Source organism: Phoxinus phoxinus (assembly GCF_949152265.1).
Source record: "Phoxinus phoxinus genome assembly, chromosome: 2".
In the NCBI taxonomy this organism is placed as follows: domain Eukaryota; kingdom Metazoa; phylum Chordata; class Actinopteri; order Cypriniformes; family Leuciscidae; genus Phoxinus; species Phoxinus phoxinus.
In genome coordinates, this window is record NC_136877.1 from 15511141 (window position 1) to 15526029 (window position 14889).

At 39.7% G+C, this 14889-nt stretch overlaps 1 protein-coding gene across 1 annotated transcript in view; it reads right to left on the reverse strand.

Moving 5' to 3' along the window:
• Nucleotides 1-14889, reverse strand: part of col25a1 (collagen type XXV alpha 1 chain) — a 421615-nt gene that overhangs the window by 196024 nt on the left and 210702 nt on the right. Inside the window, exon 5 of the mRNA XM_079599773.1 lies at nt 9998-10024. Coding sequence (XP_079455899.1) covers nt 9998-10024 — 27 coding nt within the window. The remainder of the gene's footprint in view (nt 1-9997; nt 10025-14889) is intronic.

Genomic DNA, 14889 nt, shown 5'->3' on the forward strand with positions numbered 1-14889 from the left:
CGATGGTGTTCTGCATGTAGGAAATGTGCCCATTGCCCAGTGTTCACCCCTACACACAAGCATTATTTCCCCTCTGTTAGAGCCCACTCTCATAAAGCTGGCACATGCCACTCTAGTGTTAAATGTAGGAAATGTGTCCATGATACAGTGCCCACGCCTACTCACTGCCCGCTCTGCTACACAGCCGTTCCAAGTGAACAAAAACATAAAGCCGACACACACCGGCTATGGTATAAATGTAAGTCCTGTGCCTGCTCACAAGCGCTCACGCTTACTGTCAAACACAAAACGCCCGACGCTACACACGTGCTCCGGGTGTCTCTCCATGAAACTCTCCCCACCCAGAGCAGCCGGGTTGTTACATGCAGAGAGGCCAGCCGCCGCTCCCAGCGAGCCGCTGTATTTAAGCACGATACCTCTGACTCAGGTTCACGAGCCCGCACTGTGCGGAGACCGGAACTGAGAGGCCATTCTACCCCAGCCATACATGCAAAAGCATGGGAAGCGATCCCGGGAGTGTCAGAATGGGTGCTCAATACAGTAAATCAGGGCTATTCGCTGCAATTCGCCCGCCGTCCCCCGCTCTATCATGCACAGACCGAGACGAGAGTGAATCAGGAAGTAGCACACCTACTTCGCGCAGAAATAGAAAAACTGCTAGGCAAAGGGGCCGTACAGCCAGTACCACCTTCCCAGAGCGAGTCAGGCTTTTACAGCCAGACTTCCTCATGCCGAAGAAGGATGGAACTCTCAGACCTATCTTAGATTTGAGACACTTGAACAAAGCTCTCATGAGGCGACCGTTGAATATGCTCATGACATATTGGGCTCCTGTCTGCCTCGCTGTGACTGCTGCTGCTGTGAGTTTGTTTGCTGCGTCTAAGCCTCGTATTAGCTTCGTATTTCTTTCTGTTTTGAACCATCATTTATTATAAATTCTAGTTGTTTATACTACTAAATACAGCTTACTCAACATCTCAGATTAACCTGACATTGCTAGCTTTCGTTATTGTTAGCACAACACGCTAACTCGCTAGCCTTTTAACGCACCACCCGTGCGCTCAGTTATTTATTTTTCTCTCGCGCGCCCGCGCCTTTGAGTTCATAAAAGCCCAGGTGAGTAAGAATCAGTCAACAAACACGGTGAGTAATGTCTTCTCCTGTTATTGTCACCTGCACTTCATGTCACATGTTTACCATAGCCTTCTCTGTCGGCAATATAGGATTTATATGTGATAAATGCAAGGAGACAGTCAGGCTGACAGAGAAGATTTCAGAACTAGAGACACGCATCCAAACTTTAATCGAGAATAGTAAGAAGAGTGCTAGAGCTTTAGATACTATTTTGGATGCGCCTAGCCTAGTGAACTCTTTACATGAGTCGGTTCCGGCTGAAGTAGAGCCCGTGCAGCAGGGCAGATGGGTGACAGTGAGGGATCGCTCTAGTCGCGGATCAAAAAACCACTTTTCCGTTCCGATAACAAATCGATTTGCCCCGCTCAGTGAAACACCCACTGAGAATTATTCTGATTGTGCCCTAGTTATTGGCGATTCTATTACACGGAACGTGAAAATAGAGACACCAGCCACCATAGTCACATGTTTGCCGGGAGTCAGAGCGCCTGACATCAAAGCAAATTTGAAAGTGCTGGCTAATGCTAAACGTAAATTCTCTAAGATTATTATTCACGTCGGCACTAATGGTGTTTGACTCCGCCAGTCGGAGATCACCAAAATTAATATTAAAGAGGTGTGTGAACTTGCAAGTACGATGTCAAGCACTGTAATTTGCTCTGGCCCCCTTCCTGTTCGCCGGAGTGATGAGATAGTTAGTAGATTGTGTTCACTCAATGGCTGGCTGTCTGGGTGGTGTCCACGAAATAATATAGAATTCATAGACAATTGGAAAAGTTTTTGGGGCAAACCTGACCTGTTGAAAAGAGATGGTATTCATCCCTCCTGGGATGGTGCTGCTCTTCTCTCTAGTAATTTGGCTCATAGTCTTAGAGATAAAACATGACAATCTGGGCCTCAGGTCAGGAAGCAGACAGACTGGTTTAACCGACCGTCTGCTAGCGGCCTCACGTCACCAAGGTCAGATAAATCCCATCACATAGAGCCTCTTTCACCTAGATATCATCATATAGAGACTGTGTCTGTTCCCCGAACTTGGAAATCCAAAAAACTTTCAAACCCATCTAAGGTTAAAAATTTAATTGATGTTCAACAAATAAAAAACAGATATAATACGGATGAGCAAATGATAAAGCTTGGGTTGCTCAATATTCGATCTCTTACTTCAAAAGCGCTAATAGTTAATGATATGATTACAGATTATAACCTAGACCCCACAAGATTACGGTTATAAACATGAACCTCGTCTGAAACGCAAAGGAGGAGGTGTTGCTGTAATTTATAGTAATATTTTCAAAACCACTAAGAAATCTAGTTGTAAATATAATTATTTTGAAGTGTTGGTGCTTAATGTAAAAATATATAGTGTAAACGATAAATCACGTTTGAAAATTCTGCTGGCTACTGTATACAGGCCACCAGGGCACCATACAGACTTTATCAAAGAATTTGCGGACTTTCTATCAGAATTAGTATTGGCTGCAGATAAAGTACTAATTGTTGGTGACTTTAATATACACATAGATAATGGAAAAGATGCATTGGGATTGGCATTTAAAGACATTATAAACTCAATTGGAGTTAGACAACACGAGTCAGGACCGACTCATTGTCGTAATCATACTCTATATCTAATACTATCACATGGAATAGATGTTGATGCCGTTGAAATACTGCAACAGAGCGATGACATCTCAGATCACTATCTAGTCTCGTGTAAATTACATTTAGCCAAGGCTGCAAAGCCGACTCCGTGTTATAAATATGTTAGACCGATTACTTCTGCTACTAAAGATTGCTTTATCAATAATCTTCCTAATCAGTTTCATCATCTCAGCATCCCGGATAGCTTAGAAGAACTTGATATTGCAACAGAAACTTTTAACTCTCTCTTTTCCAGCACTTTAGACACAGTTGCTCCGCTGCGCTTAAAGAAGATTAAAGAACATAGTCCAACGCCGTGGCAGAACAAGCACACTCAAGCACTTAAGAGAGCAGCCAGAAAAATGGAGCGCAACTGGAAGAAAACAAAACTAGAGGTGTTTCGGATTTCATGGAAGGAGAGCTCGATTGCTTACAGAGAGGCTTTAAAAGCTGCTAGATCTGCTTATTTTTCAACCCTATTAGAAGAAAATAAACATAATCCTAGGTATTTATTTGAAACAGTGGCTAAACTAACGAAAAAGAAAGCTTCAAGCCCAGAAGCTTCCAAGAAACACAGCAGTAATGACTTTATGAACTTCTTCACTTATAAGATCGATAATATCAGGGACAAAATTATAACTATGCAACCGTCTAATACAGTATCGCATCAGGAAGTGCATTGTAGTCTCTATGAAATGAAATTTGATTCATTCATTGCTATAGGAGAGGAAGAATTTTGCAAACTCGTCAAATCATCTAAATCCACAACGTGCATGTTAGACCCTATACCGACTAAGCTGCTGAAAGAGATGCTTCCAGATGTCATAGATCCTCTTCTTAATATCATTAATTCATCTTTGTCTCTAGGATACGTACCAAAAACCTTTAAGCTAGCTATGATTAAACCACTTGTTAAAAAACAGCAACTTGATCCTACAAAACTAGTCAATTACAGGCCGATCTCTAATCTGCCATTTCTGTCAAAGATATTAGAAAAAGCAGTATCCTCACAACTGTGTTCCTTTCTTGAAAGAAATGATATCTGCGAGGATTTTCAGTCCAGATTTAGACCGTACCATAGTACCGAGACAGCTCTCGTTAGAGTCACAAATGATTTGCTCTTATCATCCAATCGTGGTTGTATCTCTCTATTAGTATTACTGGATCTTAGTGCTGCATTTGACACCATTGACCACAACATCCTTTTAAATAGACTCGAACATTATGTTGGCATTAGTGGAATTGCACTAGCATGGTTTAAATCATACTTATCTGACCGTTATCAGTTTGTAGCAGTAAATGAAGAGATGTCTTATCAATCACAAGTTCAGTATGGCGTACCACAAGGCTCAGTACTAGGACCGCTGCTGTTCACTCTGTATATGCTACCATTAGGAGATATCATTAGGAAACATGGAATTAGCTTTCACTGTTATGCCGACGATACTCAGCTGCTGTATATTTCTTCAAAACCTAACGAAACCTACCAATTCACAAAATTAACTGAATGCATAGCTGATATAAAAAATTGGATGACTAGTAATTTCCTACTACTAAATTCAGAAAAAACTGAGATTCTAATTATTGGACAAAAAACTTCCACACGTAATAACCTAGAGTACTGTCTAACACTTGATGGCTGCTCTGTTAAGTCTTCGTCGTCGGTTAGGAACCTGGGTGTGCTCTTTGATACCAATCTTTCATTTGAAAGTCATGTGTCTAGTATCTGTAAAACCGCTTTCTTCCATCTTAAAAATATATCTAAATTACGTCATATGCTCTCAATGAATAATGCAGAACAATTAGTTCATGCGTTTATGACCTCAAGGCTAGATTATTGAAATGCTCTACTGGGTGGCTGCCCTGCACGCTTAATAAACAAACTACAGCTAGTTCAAAACGCAGCAGCTCGAGTTCTTACTAGAACCAGGAAGTATGACCATATTAGCCCCGTTCTGTCAACACTGCATTGGCTGCCTATTAAACATCGTATAAATTTAAAAATATTGCTGATCACTTACAAAGCACTAAATGGTTTAGCTCCGCAGTACTTGAGCGAGCTCTTAACTTATTATAGTCCTTCACGTCTACTGCGATCTCAAAATTCCGGCCAGTTAATAATACCTAGAATATCAAAATCGACTCCTGGCGGTAGATCCTTTTCCTACTTAGCACCAAAACTTTGGAACAGTCTTCCTACCATTGTCCGGGAAGCAGACACACTCTGTCAGTTCAAATCTAGACTAAAAACACATCTCTTCGGCCTAGCATACACATAACACATTATAGACTTATATAATTAGGCTGCATAGTTTAGAACAGCCGGGACCGGGAACACTTCCCGTAAATCCTGATGTACTTGGTACATCATAAGAAGGATGGCGTCTACGCTAATATTAGTCTCTCTGTCTATCCCGAGGTTTACTGCTGTCCACCGGAACCAGGCCGTATCCAGATCTGATGAAGGACCAGCGCCAGGACACGACGACGACGCCGCTGACATGAAGTGTCAACCAGTCTCTCCTCCTCTCCACTCCGACTTCAACCAACCAGAACTGGACAAATACTCTGATTCATTCTGAACTTCATACACTGTTCACTCATTGGCCAGAGGAGAACTGGCCCCCGACTGAGCCTGGGTTCTCCCAAGGTTTTTTTTCTCCATTCTGTCACCTGATGGAGTTTTGGTTCCTTGCCGCTGTTGCCTTGCCTTCTGGCTTGCTTAGTTGGGGACATTTAATATTCAACAATATTATATATCTGCCTTAAAGGTGGATGATGATGTAATTGTTTTTTTGTATTATTTTCATGTTATCACTGTGAAGCTGCTTTGATACAATCTGTATTGTAAAAAGCGCTATATAAATAAAGATGACTTGACTTGACTTGACCAGGCAGATTATCAAGCATATTCGCCCGAGGGACTGGTTTATCTCTCTTCATCTGAAAGACGCCTATTTTCAGATTCAGATAATACCCCGTCACAGGTGATTCGTGAGATTCGCCTTCGACGGTCAGGTATATCAATACACCGCCGTTCAGCCTGCGGGGCTACCACGTACTGGTTCGCACGGACAATATGTCAGTGGTGGCCTACGTGAACCGCCAGGGTGGTGTCAGATCCAGGAATCTCAATGCTCTGGCAGAACGCCTCCTCGTTTGGGCTCAGCACTCCCTGCTCTCGCTGAGTGAACGATGGTCCAGACAGACTGTCCAGGGACAACGTTCCCCCAGGGGAATGGTCCCTGCATTCTCAAACAGTCCAGCTGCTGTGGTGCCGCTTCGGCAAAGCGCATGTCGAACTATTTGCGTCAAAAGACAACGCTCACTGCCCAGTGTTCTACTCAAAGACCAAGGATGCGCTGGCCCAGGCATGGCCCGGCTGCCCTCTGTACGCCTTTCCCCTAATCTCGCTGTTACCACAGGTAATCAGGAGAATCAGGGAAAACGGCAGCTCGGTGCTTCTCATAGCCCCGCGATGGGAGAACCAGATTTGGTTCCCGGAACTGATGCGGCTGACAAACATACCCCCATGGCCGATTCCGGTGAGAAGGGATCTCCTTTCTCAGGAGATTCCCGTTGCTCTGCCAGAACACGATCACGGGTTGTGAACACGATCGCGCAGTCTAGAGCTCCTTCTACTAGAAGACTCTACGCGTCCACCAGCTGGTGTTTACCAGCTGGTGCGCAGACAAAAACCTAGACCCACAAACGCGTGGTGTCTCGGGGATACTGTGTTTCCTTCAAGAGCTGTTGGATATTGGCAGGACCCTTTCCACGCTCAAACTATACGTTGCGGCCATTGAGCCGCAAATGGTCTAAATTACAAGCTTTTTTTCATTGCTTGGTTGTGTAATTCATTATATAGGCAGCATAACAGTAGAACATGTATAGTTAAACTCGATGAAGTGCTATTGGAAGAGATTTTGTCATAGCTTCTTGGCACATAATGGCTACCGTAGTTGCAGCACGCATTTGAAAAAGCGAGGCGCTAGAGAGCACTATTCACTTGAATGCTAAATACAATTTCACCGCTAGATGGGAGAAATCCCTACACAGCGTACCTTTAAGGACTAACTTGTAGGGTCTTTAACAAAAAAAGCCTCCAAAATCGAGGAGGCCAAAGGGCATGCTTCCTGCTATAGTATCATCAGCTCCCCCCAAAGTCTGTTCATGCGGCCAACAGACAAATTTTAAAATTGTACATATATTTGAGCAGATAACCGATAGTATATTCTCATTAAAGGGTTTCACCCTGTGTGTTTCCACAATGATTAAGGATAGTTCAGGAGATACAAGTAAAGTAAAAATTATATACATCTTATACGTGCAATAGATCATAGCTACCGTAGAAAAAGTAAGATCATGCTTTGAATTAAGACGAGTAAAATTAAATATTTGCTCAAGAAAAACTTTTCTTATGCTACATCATGGACCACAGAGGCACATCACGTCTCTGAAAATGTGTGGTGATTTTCTAAATGATACAACTTAATCTAAGTCATGGGATTTCTTAAAAACAAAACAAAAAACGTGACAAACTTTGACAACATATTTCATGTCGCATGGACAAAAATACTGTTTGAAATATTTTTGTATAAATAAGATCTAAGACGCCAAAGCAAAGCAAATCGGCTAAAAATAAGAGGTATTTCAAAGCAGTTGGTGGCGCTATAACTTTGACTCACAATAGTCACATCCATGTGATCGGCCTCTTACAACGAACACACTGCTGAAGTTTCATCACGATCAGTTAATGTATGCAGAAGTTATAACACACTTCCCGTATCTCATTTCTCACCATAAATTCGTTTCCTCGCCACAGCCAAACCGTTCGAGATATCAAAAATCCGCTGGCAAATTTTCATCCTCAATGTCTTGACTTCATGAACACTGAGTTTGGTGGTCATCGGATTAATTCTCTAGGAGGAGTATTTCAATTATATATTTTTTTTACATAGCAGCAAAATAGATTTAAAATACTCAAAAATGTCATTTTTGGTCATACAGACTTAAGAAATATGAAAAAAATAAGCTTTTAAATGTCTACTTTTTTATGTGTCCACTTACAATCGAAATAAAACATTGTGCTTTTGTAAAACAAAGAAAATAAACAGGGTGTGTTTTCTGCCTCTCCGTCTCTGTGAACTTTTTTTCTAATGCACGTCTGTAAACATAAACAAAACTCAGCGAATACTATTCACCCAGTCATCAGCAATATATCTTTATAAACATTTAAGTGTGTACTTTTAAATTATCTATTATGTGAAAAAAAGAGAGAAAAGTTTCCAAATCTAACTTTGAACCAATTCTGTAGAATGGCTCATATAGCCTATTTGAATAAGATTTGTTTCCAGGTATGACTATGTACTAAAAATGTGCTTTTGACTTTAATTTGTATTTGGATTATTTATATATATATATATAAATAATCCAAATATATATATATATATATTAGGGCTGTCAAACGATTAAAATATTTAATCGCGATTAATCGCATTAATGTCATAGTTAACTCGCGATTAATCACACATTTTTATCTATTCTAAATGTCTCTTGATTTCTTTTTGTCCCATTATTTTTTCTCATTTTAATGCTCTTATCAACATGGAAAAGTGGATCGGCTTGCTTTGTGCAAATGTTTTTTATTGAAAACAAGATTGGCATATACGGTTCAATTCCACACTGACATTCTCACTTGGAGCAAATAATCTCTCACACAATGTAACACTGTCCATCAATAAAAGGGTGACAGAAATACTGACGAGGTAACGTTACTGATAGTGACGAGTGTGCTGAGATCGCATCAGCGGTGTGTGTGTGCTTGGCCATCAAGTGGTATTTCAGACTGGACGTGCTGTGATGATAGCTCAGTTCACAACGACAAAACACACAGATCACTTTGGTCTTGTCAACTATCCCATTTGGCAACTTTTTAAAAGTAAACTTTCCATTCAGAATCGTATTGGCATCCATTTCGGCGTCTCGCGCTCATCATTCATCCACTCAAAACTTAACGTTAAAGCGGGTCGCACACCGGACGAGAAGCTCAGCGCCTCGTATTTAAAATCCGAACACATTATTCTCTATGAGTGTACACACACCGGCGGCGCCATTCTGCGTTTTTATTGCTGGCCATAAACGGAGAAAGTGCGCGTCCGATGTGCTAGACGCGCTCAGTTGTCCTAGACGCGGCTTGGCGATGCGCTTCTCGTCCACTCTTTGGCGGCTCGCAAACCCAAACAAGTGTGTGCGGCGTGCTGTTGTTTTGTTTTGTTTTGTTTCTGGTCTAGCTAGATCCGGTGTGGCGTTGTAGTTTTAATAGCGTTACTAGTTGCTGCAAAAGCATGTGAAAAAAACAACAAAGTTTGCTAGGCGTTAATCTCGCGATAAAAAAATTGACGCCGTTAACATTGGGTTTGCGTTGACGCCGTTAATAACGCGTTTAACGGACAGCCCTAATAATATATATATATATATATATTTATTTATTTTGTCCTCACATTCTTTCGTGTGTGACACACCTGAATGAAAGGCTCATTATGCGGGCCATTGTCTTCTCAGGTGTGAACCACTTACTATACATGATGGTGTTGGATCGTCGATGCCCCTGCGCTTATTGCCTTCCAAAACAAAAAGTGTTTGAAGGAAAAAATCTAGGCAACAACATCCATTACTCAAAAGTATTTTTCAAACATATAAACTACGTGTTTTGTGCCGTTATTTCAGACACTTTAATTTTTAGTTTTTTGAATAACCATGCATAAACATTATTCTCTCAAAAATACAAACGTGTACATGCATGTTGCTCACATATTATGGTAGCCCTGTTTGTGATAAATAGAGTGCAATTACACCTTTGCCATTATTTGTTTATGAGCAACTGAAAAAAGCACAAATGTCAGAACATCTCAAGGACCCCAAAAACACCTTGGTCCCTAGAGGGTTAAAGGGCATGTGAGAAGATGTTCTGATTGGCTTATTGCATTTTACGCCCAAACCACACCTATGAGTAATGTAGCTACTTCAGACCAACCCATTTTAGAGTAATTAATCCTGCTGGTAAAATAGTAACAGCGCCTGAGATCCGCCCAAAAAGTTACTTGCGTTTTGCGTTTGATACTGGCGTTTCAGATTGTTAAAATAGGGCCCTCTATGTGATATTAAAAAATGTTTGTGCCATGAAAAATGTGTTTGTTGATGTAAAAAGTGTTCTTACCTTGTCTCCTCTTGGGCCAGGTGGACCCTAATGGAAATTATAAAACAGAAAAAAAAAATTAAAGTTTGCTCCATAAGCTGAAACGTAAAAAAAGAAAAGGAATAAATGAGTTACACATGGATTGTATACATTGGTGTGCTGTACAGGAATTCCACAAATAACACAGGTCTACAGAATATAAAGATGCATAGTATCCCACACATGCTAAATTCAGAGTGAATGGGATTATGCCTTTAGTGTCACGCTCCAGTTGTTCTACTCAGTTTCAGGCTTACAAGGTGACTCTCTGCCTTTCAACATGATGACCTAAATTCTGTCTTCTCCCACTTTGAACGCATTAAACATTAAGTGTTGTTTTTGAATATGAAATATTTGCACTGTTATATGACAGACATTTGCTGCTCAGCATGCTAATGAAATGAGTTTTATGCACAAAGAGTGATCTGTAAATTGTCTCAAAAAGTATCCATTGGATCCACTGGAGTCTACAGACAAAGATGGAGACACAGTTGATGCCATGATGCCAATGCTGATGGGGGAAAGTGTTCCTGGGCTATTCACATGGAAGACTGGAATAACCGGAAGAACTGGAAGAGAGGGCAACTCGCTGAGAAAACAAAGGAAATTAACATTTGAACTCTCTTGTGAAGTTAGCATCACCATTCGAGACAAGTCTCACCTCAGAATCATCCTAATCTAGATCTCTTTCCCTCTTCCCCCATTCCTTCTCTCTCTCATGCTGAGATCACCAAAATTCACCCAAAAATCTATATGGATTAATGTGAATAATTATCATACAGTATTAGACATGTTTGGTATCATTTGAAATGTCTCAGTGCGAATGGTACAAATTGTCTCATTCTCAACAGAAGTGAACAAAAAGGTAATACATTTTTTAAGAGTTTAAAGACAACTTGCTTACATAGGAGGGCGTGTCTTCCAGGCAAATGGCATCCTGCTCTCAAAAGGTGTAAACTCTGAATGGAAATTCCCATTGTTAGCAAATGTTTCCATGTGAAAGAAGTTTCTGTCTCGGTCTGGGTATTTAACCCTCTGGGGTCGGCAATCACGCCGGCATGATTTGCGCAATTTTTTTCACATAGCAGCTAAATAGACTTAAAATACTAATTTAAGGTCATACAGACTTAATAAATATGAAAACATAATCTGTGAGATGTCTACTTTTGTATGTGTCCCCTTACAATCAAAACAAAATGTTGTGCTTTAGTAAAATGAAGAAATTAAACAGGGTGTGCTTTCTGCCTCTCTGTCTCATGAACTTTTTTTTCTTGAGCACGTCTCTAAACATAAACAAAACTCAGCGAATACTTGTCACACATTTATGAGCTATACATCTTTATAAACATTTAAGTGTGTAGTTTTAAATTATCTGATTCAAAACGAAAACAAATATTCTCTGTTTAAATAATTTGTATAAAACCAACAAGATATCCAGTTTCTCAAACGCTTGCTCATTAGTTTTAATATGACCACACCCACACGCGCAAACAGGGGCGGACTGGCCATCGGGAGCACCGGGACATTTCCCGGTGGCCTGACGGTCGTTCTGGCCTGCCGGCTGCCAAAAAAAAAAAAAAAAAAAAAAAAAAAAGGCCTGCCGGCTGCCGCTGTGCAGACGATCAGCCCGATCTCATCCCAAGGCGTCATATACTGACGCTTTGACAAATCGTTTACATCCAACGCACATGGCACCCTTTAGCGTCAATATGAGACGCAGATATTTGTCAAAAGTGTCAGTATATGACGCCCTAGGATGAGAATGCGTTGGATAGGCTGGTGTGCAACTACGAATTAATTGACGGATCTCTCAATCGACGAATCATAATGGCGGAGTGAAAATGACAATCCCACCCAACGTCACGAAGCACTGCCTAATATCTGACTAAATAGTTCAAAAAATGGAGCGTAAACGCAAAGGAGGAGCAGAGCGTTTAAAAAGGAAAAAAGCCCTGGCCACAGACGCTTCTGCAAAATCTTAGCCATGTTCGCCAGTAAGGGAACAGGTCGGTCAAGATTACATTTACATTATATTTGTAATAATTTGGCAGACGAACGCTTTCATCCAAATAGTGTTAATTTCGTCAGACGAGACGAGACTAAAAATGTTCGTCAACGACCTTTTTTTCCATGACTAAGACGAGACGATGACGAGACTGCACCAATGTCCAAAAACGCTGACTAAGACTAAATTAACATACATTATTGTTGACGAAAAAAGACGAGAATGTTTTGCATAAAATAAAAACCAAGATAAAATCTCTCTTCATTTTCGTCTCCAATCGTCTCTACTTGCCATCATCAGGAGATAGAATATTCATCTGTTATGAACAGATTAATGTTAAAAACTAGTTGCATTAAAAAAATCTATTACATTTTTTTTAGGTAATTATGACATTTAACCAATATTTGAGATGTGTGAAACACTATTTGGCTGAAATGGTTATCAGAAATAATCTCAGAAATAATTTGTTATTTAAAAAAAAGACTAAAATGTTTTAACTAAAACTTAGAAATATTGAGTTTCTTTTGACTAAAATTAGACGACTAATTAAAATTTGACTAAAATAACGAGACTTTTAGTCGACTAAAACTTGACTAAGATACCTTGAGTTTCTTTTGACTAAAACTAGACTAAAATGATGAGACTTTTAGTTGACTAAAACTAAGACTAACTAAGACATTTGGCACAAGACTAAGACTAAATTAAAAATAGGTGACAAAATTAACACTACATACAAATCACTTAGATAATCACAATAGATCAAATTAAACCAACAAACGAGCAACAATACGTAAGTGGTGCTGTGTCAAGTCTCGTTTCGTCTACATGTAGCATATTTTTAATATAATAAATACAAATGTATAAAAAGTAGACAGAATAGTGTCAGTGGGTCAAATTGTTTAAATAATAAATAAATCAAGTAGATGGTATGGAAAAGAATACAGTGTTAGTGATTTAGATTTTTCATTTCTAGTCTACAATATGTAGCCTACAATGTTTGTTTGTTTATTTATTTATTTTGCCAATTTTCTATTTGTCATTGGTTTGGTGGTATAAATGGTGTATTCCTAGTGAGTTTTTAAGGGTTATTTTTTTATATATTATTGCATCTGGTAGTCTACCTGTTACATTAATAGGGTTAGCCTACAAGTTTATCAGTCCAGTAGATTACATGAATAGGGTGGTGGTGACTGCAGCAGCAGAGGTGGCCTGGCAGTGGAGTCAAATTCCCGGCCTGAATTATTGTCCCAGTCCGCCACTGCGCGCAAAAGATATTGTGAACGCGCTCATTACCTCAAAAACAAAGCACCAAGATTCATCAGTCCTCTGCTGTTCGTCGAGTTTGGAAGACACGCTAGCTGTGAGCTTATTGGATTTACATCAGAAGAAGAAGAACGTGATTTGAAGACAAGAAAGATTTTAAGGTAAGAAATAATCCTGAATTATATTAGTTATTGTTATTGTTGCATATACTTCACATTGCCATTGAACTGTTGCTCAATGCTGCAGTAAATGTTCTCTGCACGCGCAGTCAGTCTTTTGAGTTTGAGTCAGTCGCACTGACCAAACATTAGGCTTCATGTTTTTACTACAATCTCATTTCATAACGTCATATCGATTGTAAAATTTTTAAGTAAAATATGATAATAAATATATTTTTCTCTAGTTACTGAAGTGTTCCTTTTTAACAGTGCCTGCTATACTATTGTTATTATTATTATTATTATTTATATATATATTCATGTGTGTGTGTATGTTATACATTTTAAAAAGCAATTTTAACCAGAACAAATCTAAAATGTATTCCCAAAATCGTGCAGCCCTAGTTTCTCTTGAGAACATGGTAAAGTGAAAAATCAAACACCTGGGAAATGACAGGTATGCACTATGTTTCAGGAATGGCACAAATGTGTGTGACTGGTTAAACATCCCAGCACATAAGAAAACCTCTACAAAGATGGCGCTTCAACAATTCTCTACTACAGGACCCCAATTTTACCACTCTTATAAAAAGAGAGTGGGCATCCTTTCTGGAGATGAACGACTCTCCAGAAATCTCACCATCAAGCAACTTAGGACTCAATTGAATAGCATCATAAACAAAAAAACACAGTTCTGTATACAGCAACTCAAATACGATCAGCTTCACCTCAGCAATAAAGCAGGTAAATATCTGTCAAACAAGTTACAATACAAAAAAGACAAATCACTCGTCCCATCAATTCTGGACACTTCAGGTAAAACTACGCAGGACCCTCAAGAAATCAAGAAATCTTTTCACCATTTCTACAGCTCTCTGTACACTACCGGCACTCAACCTTTACAATCTGAAATTGACTCTTTTCTTAACAATCTGGACCTTCCCTCATTAACCACAGAACAAGCCAACTTTTTAGAACAACCCATCACTTCTGAAGAACTTATCAAAGCCTTACAAAGCATGCAAAACAATAAATCGCCTGGATCCGACGGACTACCCGGCAGAATTCTACACACACTTTTGGGACATCACCAACCTTTAACAAATGACTCACAGAAATCCAAACCACTTGTACCATTCCCACAAATATGAACACAGCGCTCATTACTGTTTTTCTGAAACCCAACAAGGACCCAATACATCCCTCTAGTTACCGCCCACTATCATTAATCAACACTGATCTAAAAATTATCACATTGACTCGAACAACCAGGATTGAAACAGTTATGCACTCACTAATTCACCCAGACCAGACAGGCTTAATCAAAAATAGAAACGCAAAAGACAATATCCACAGACTTTTCAATCTCATCAGCATTGCACAAGGACAGCCACAAAAAAACATAGTTGCATCACTAGACGCAGAAAAAGCATTCGACAAGGTCAACT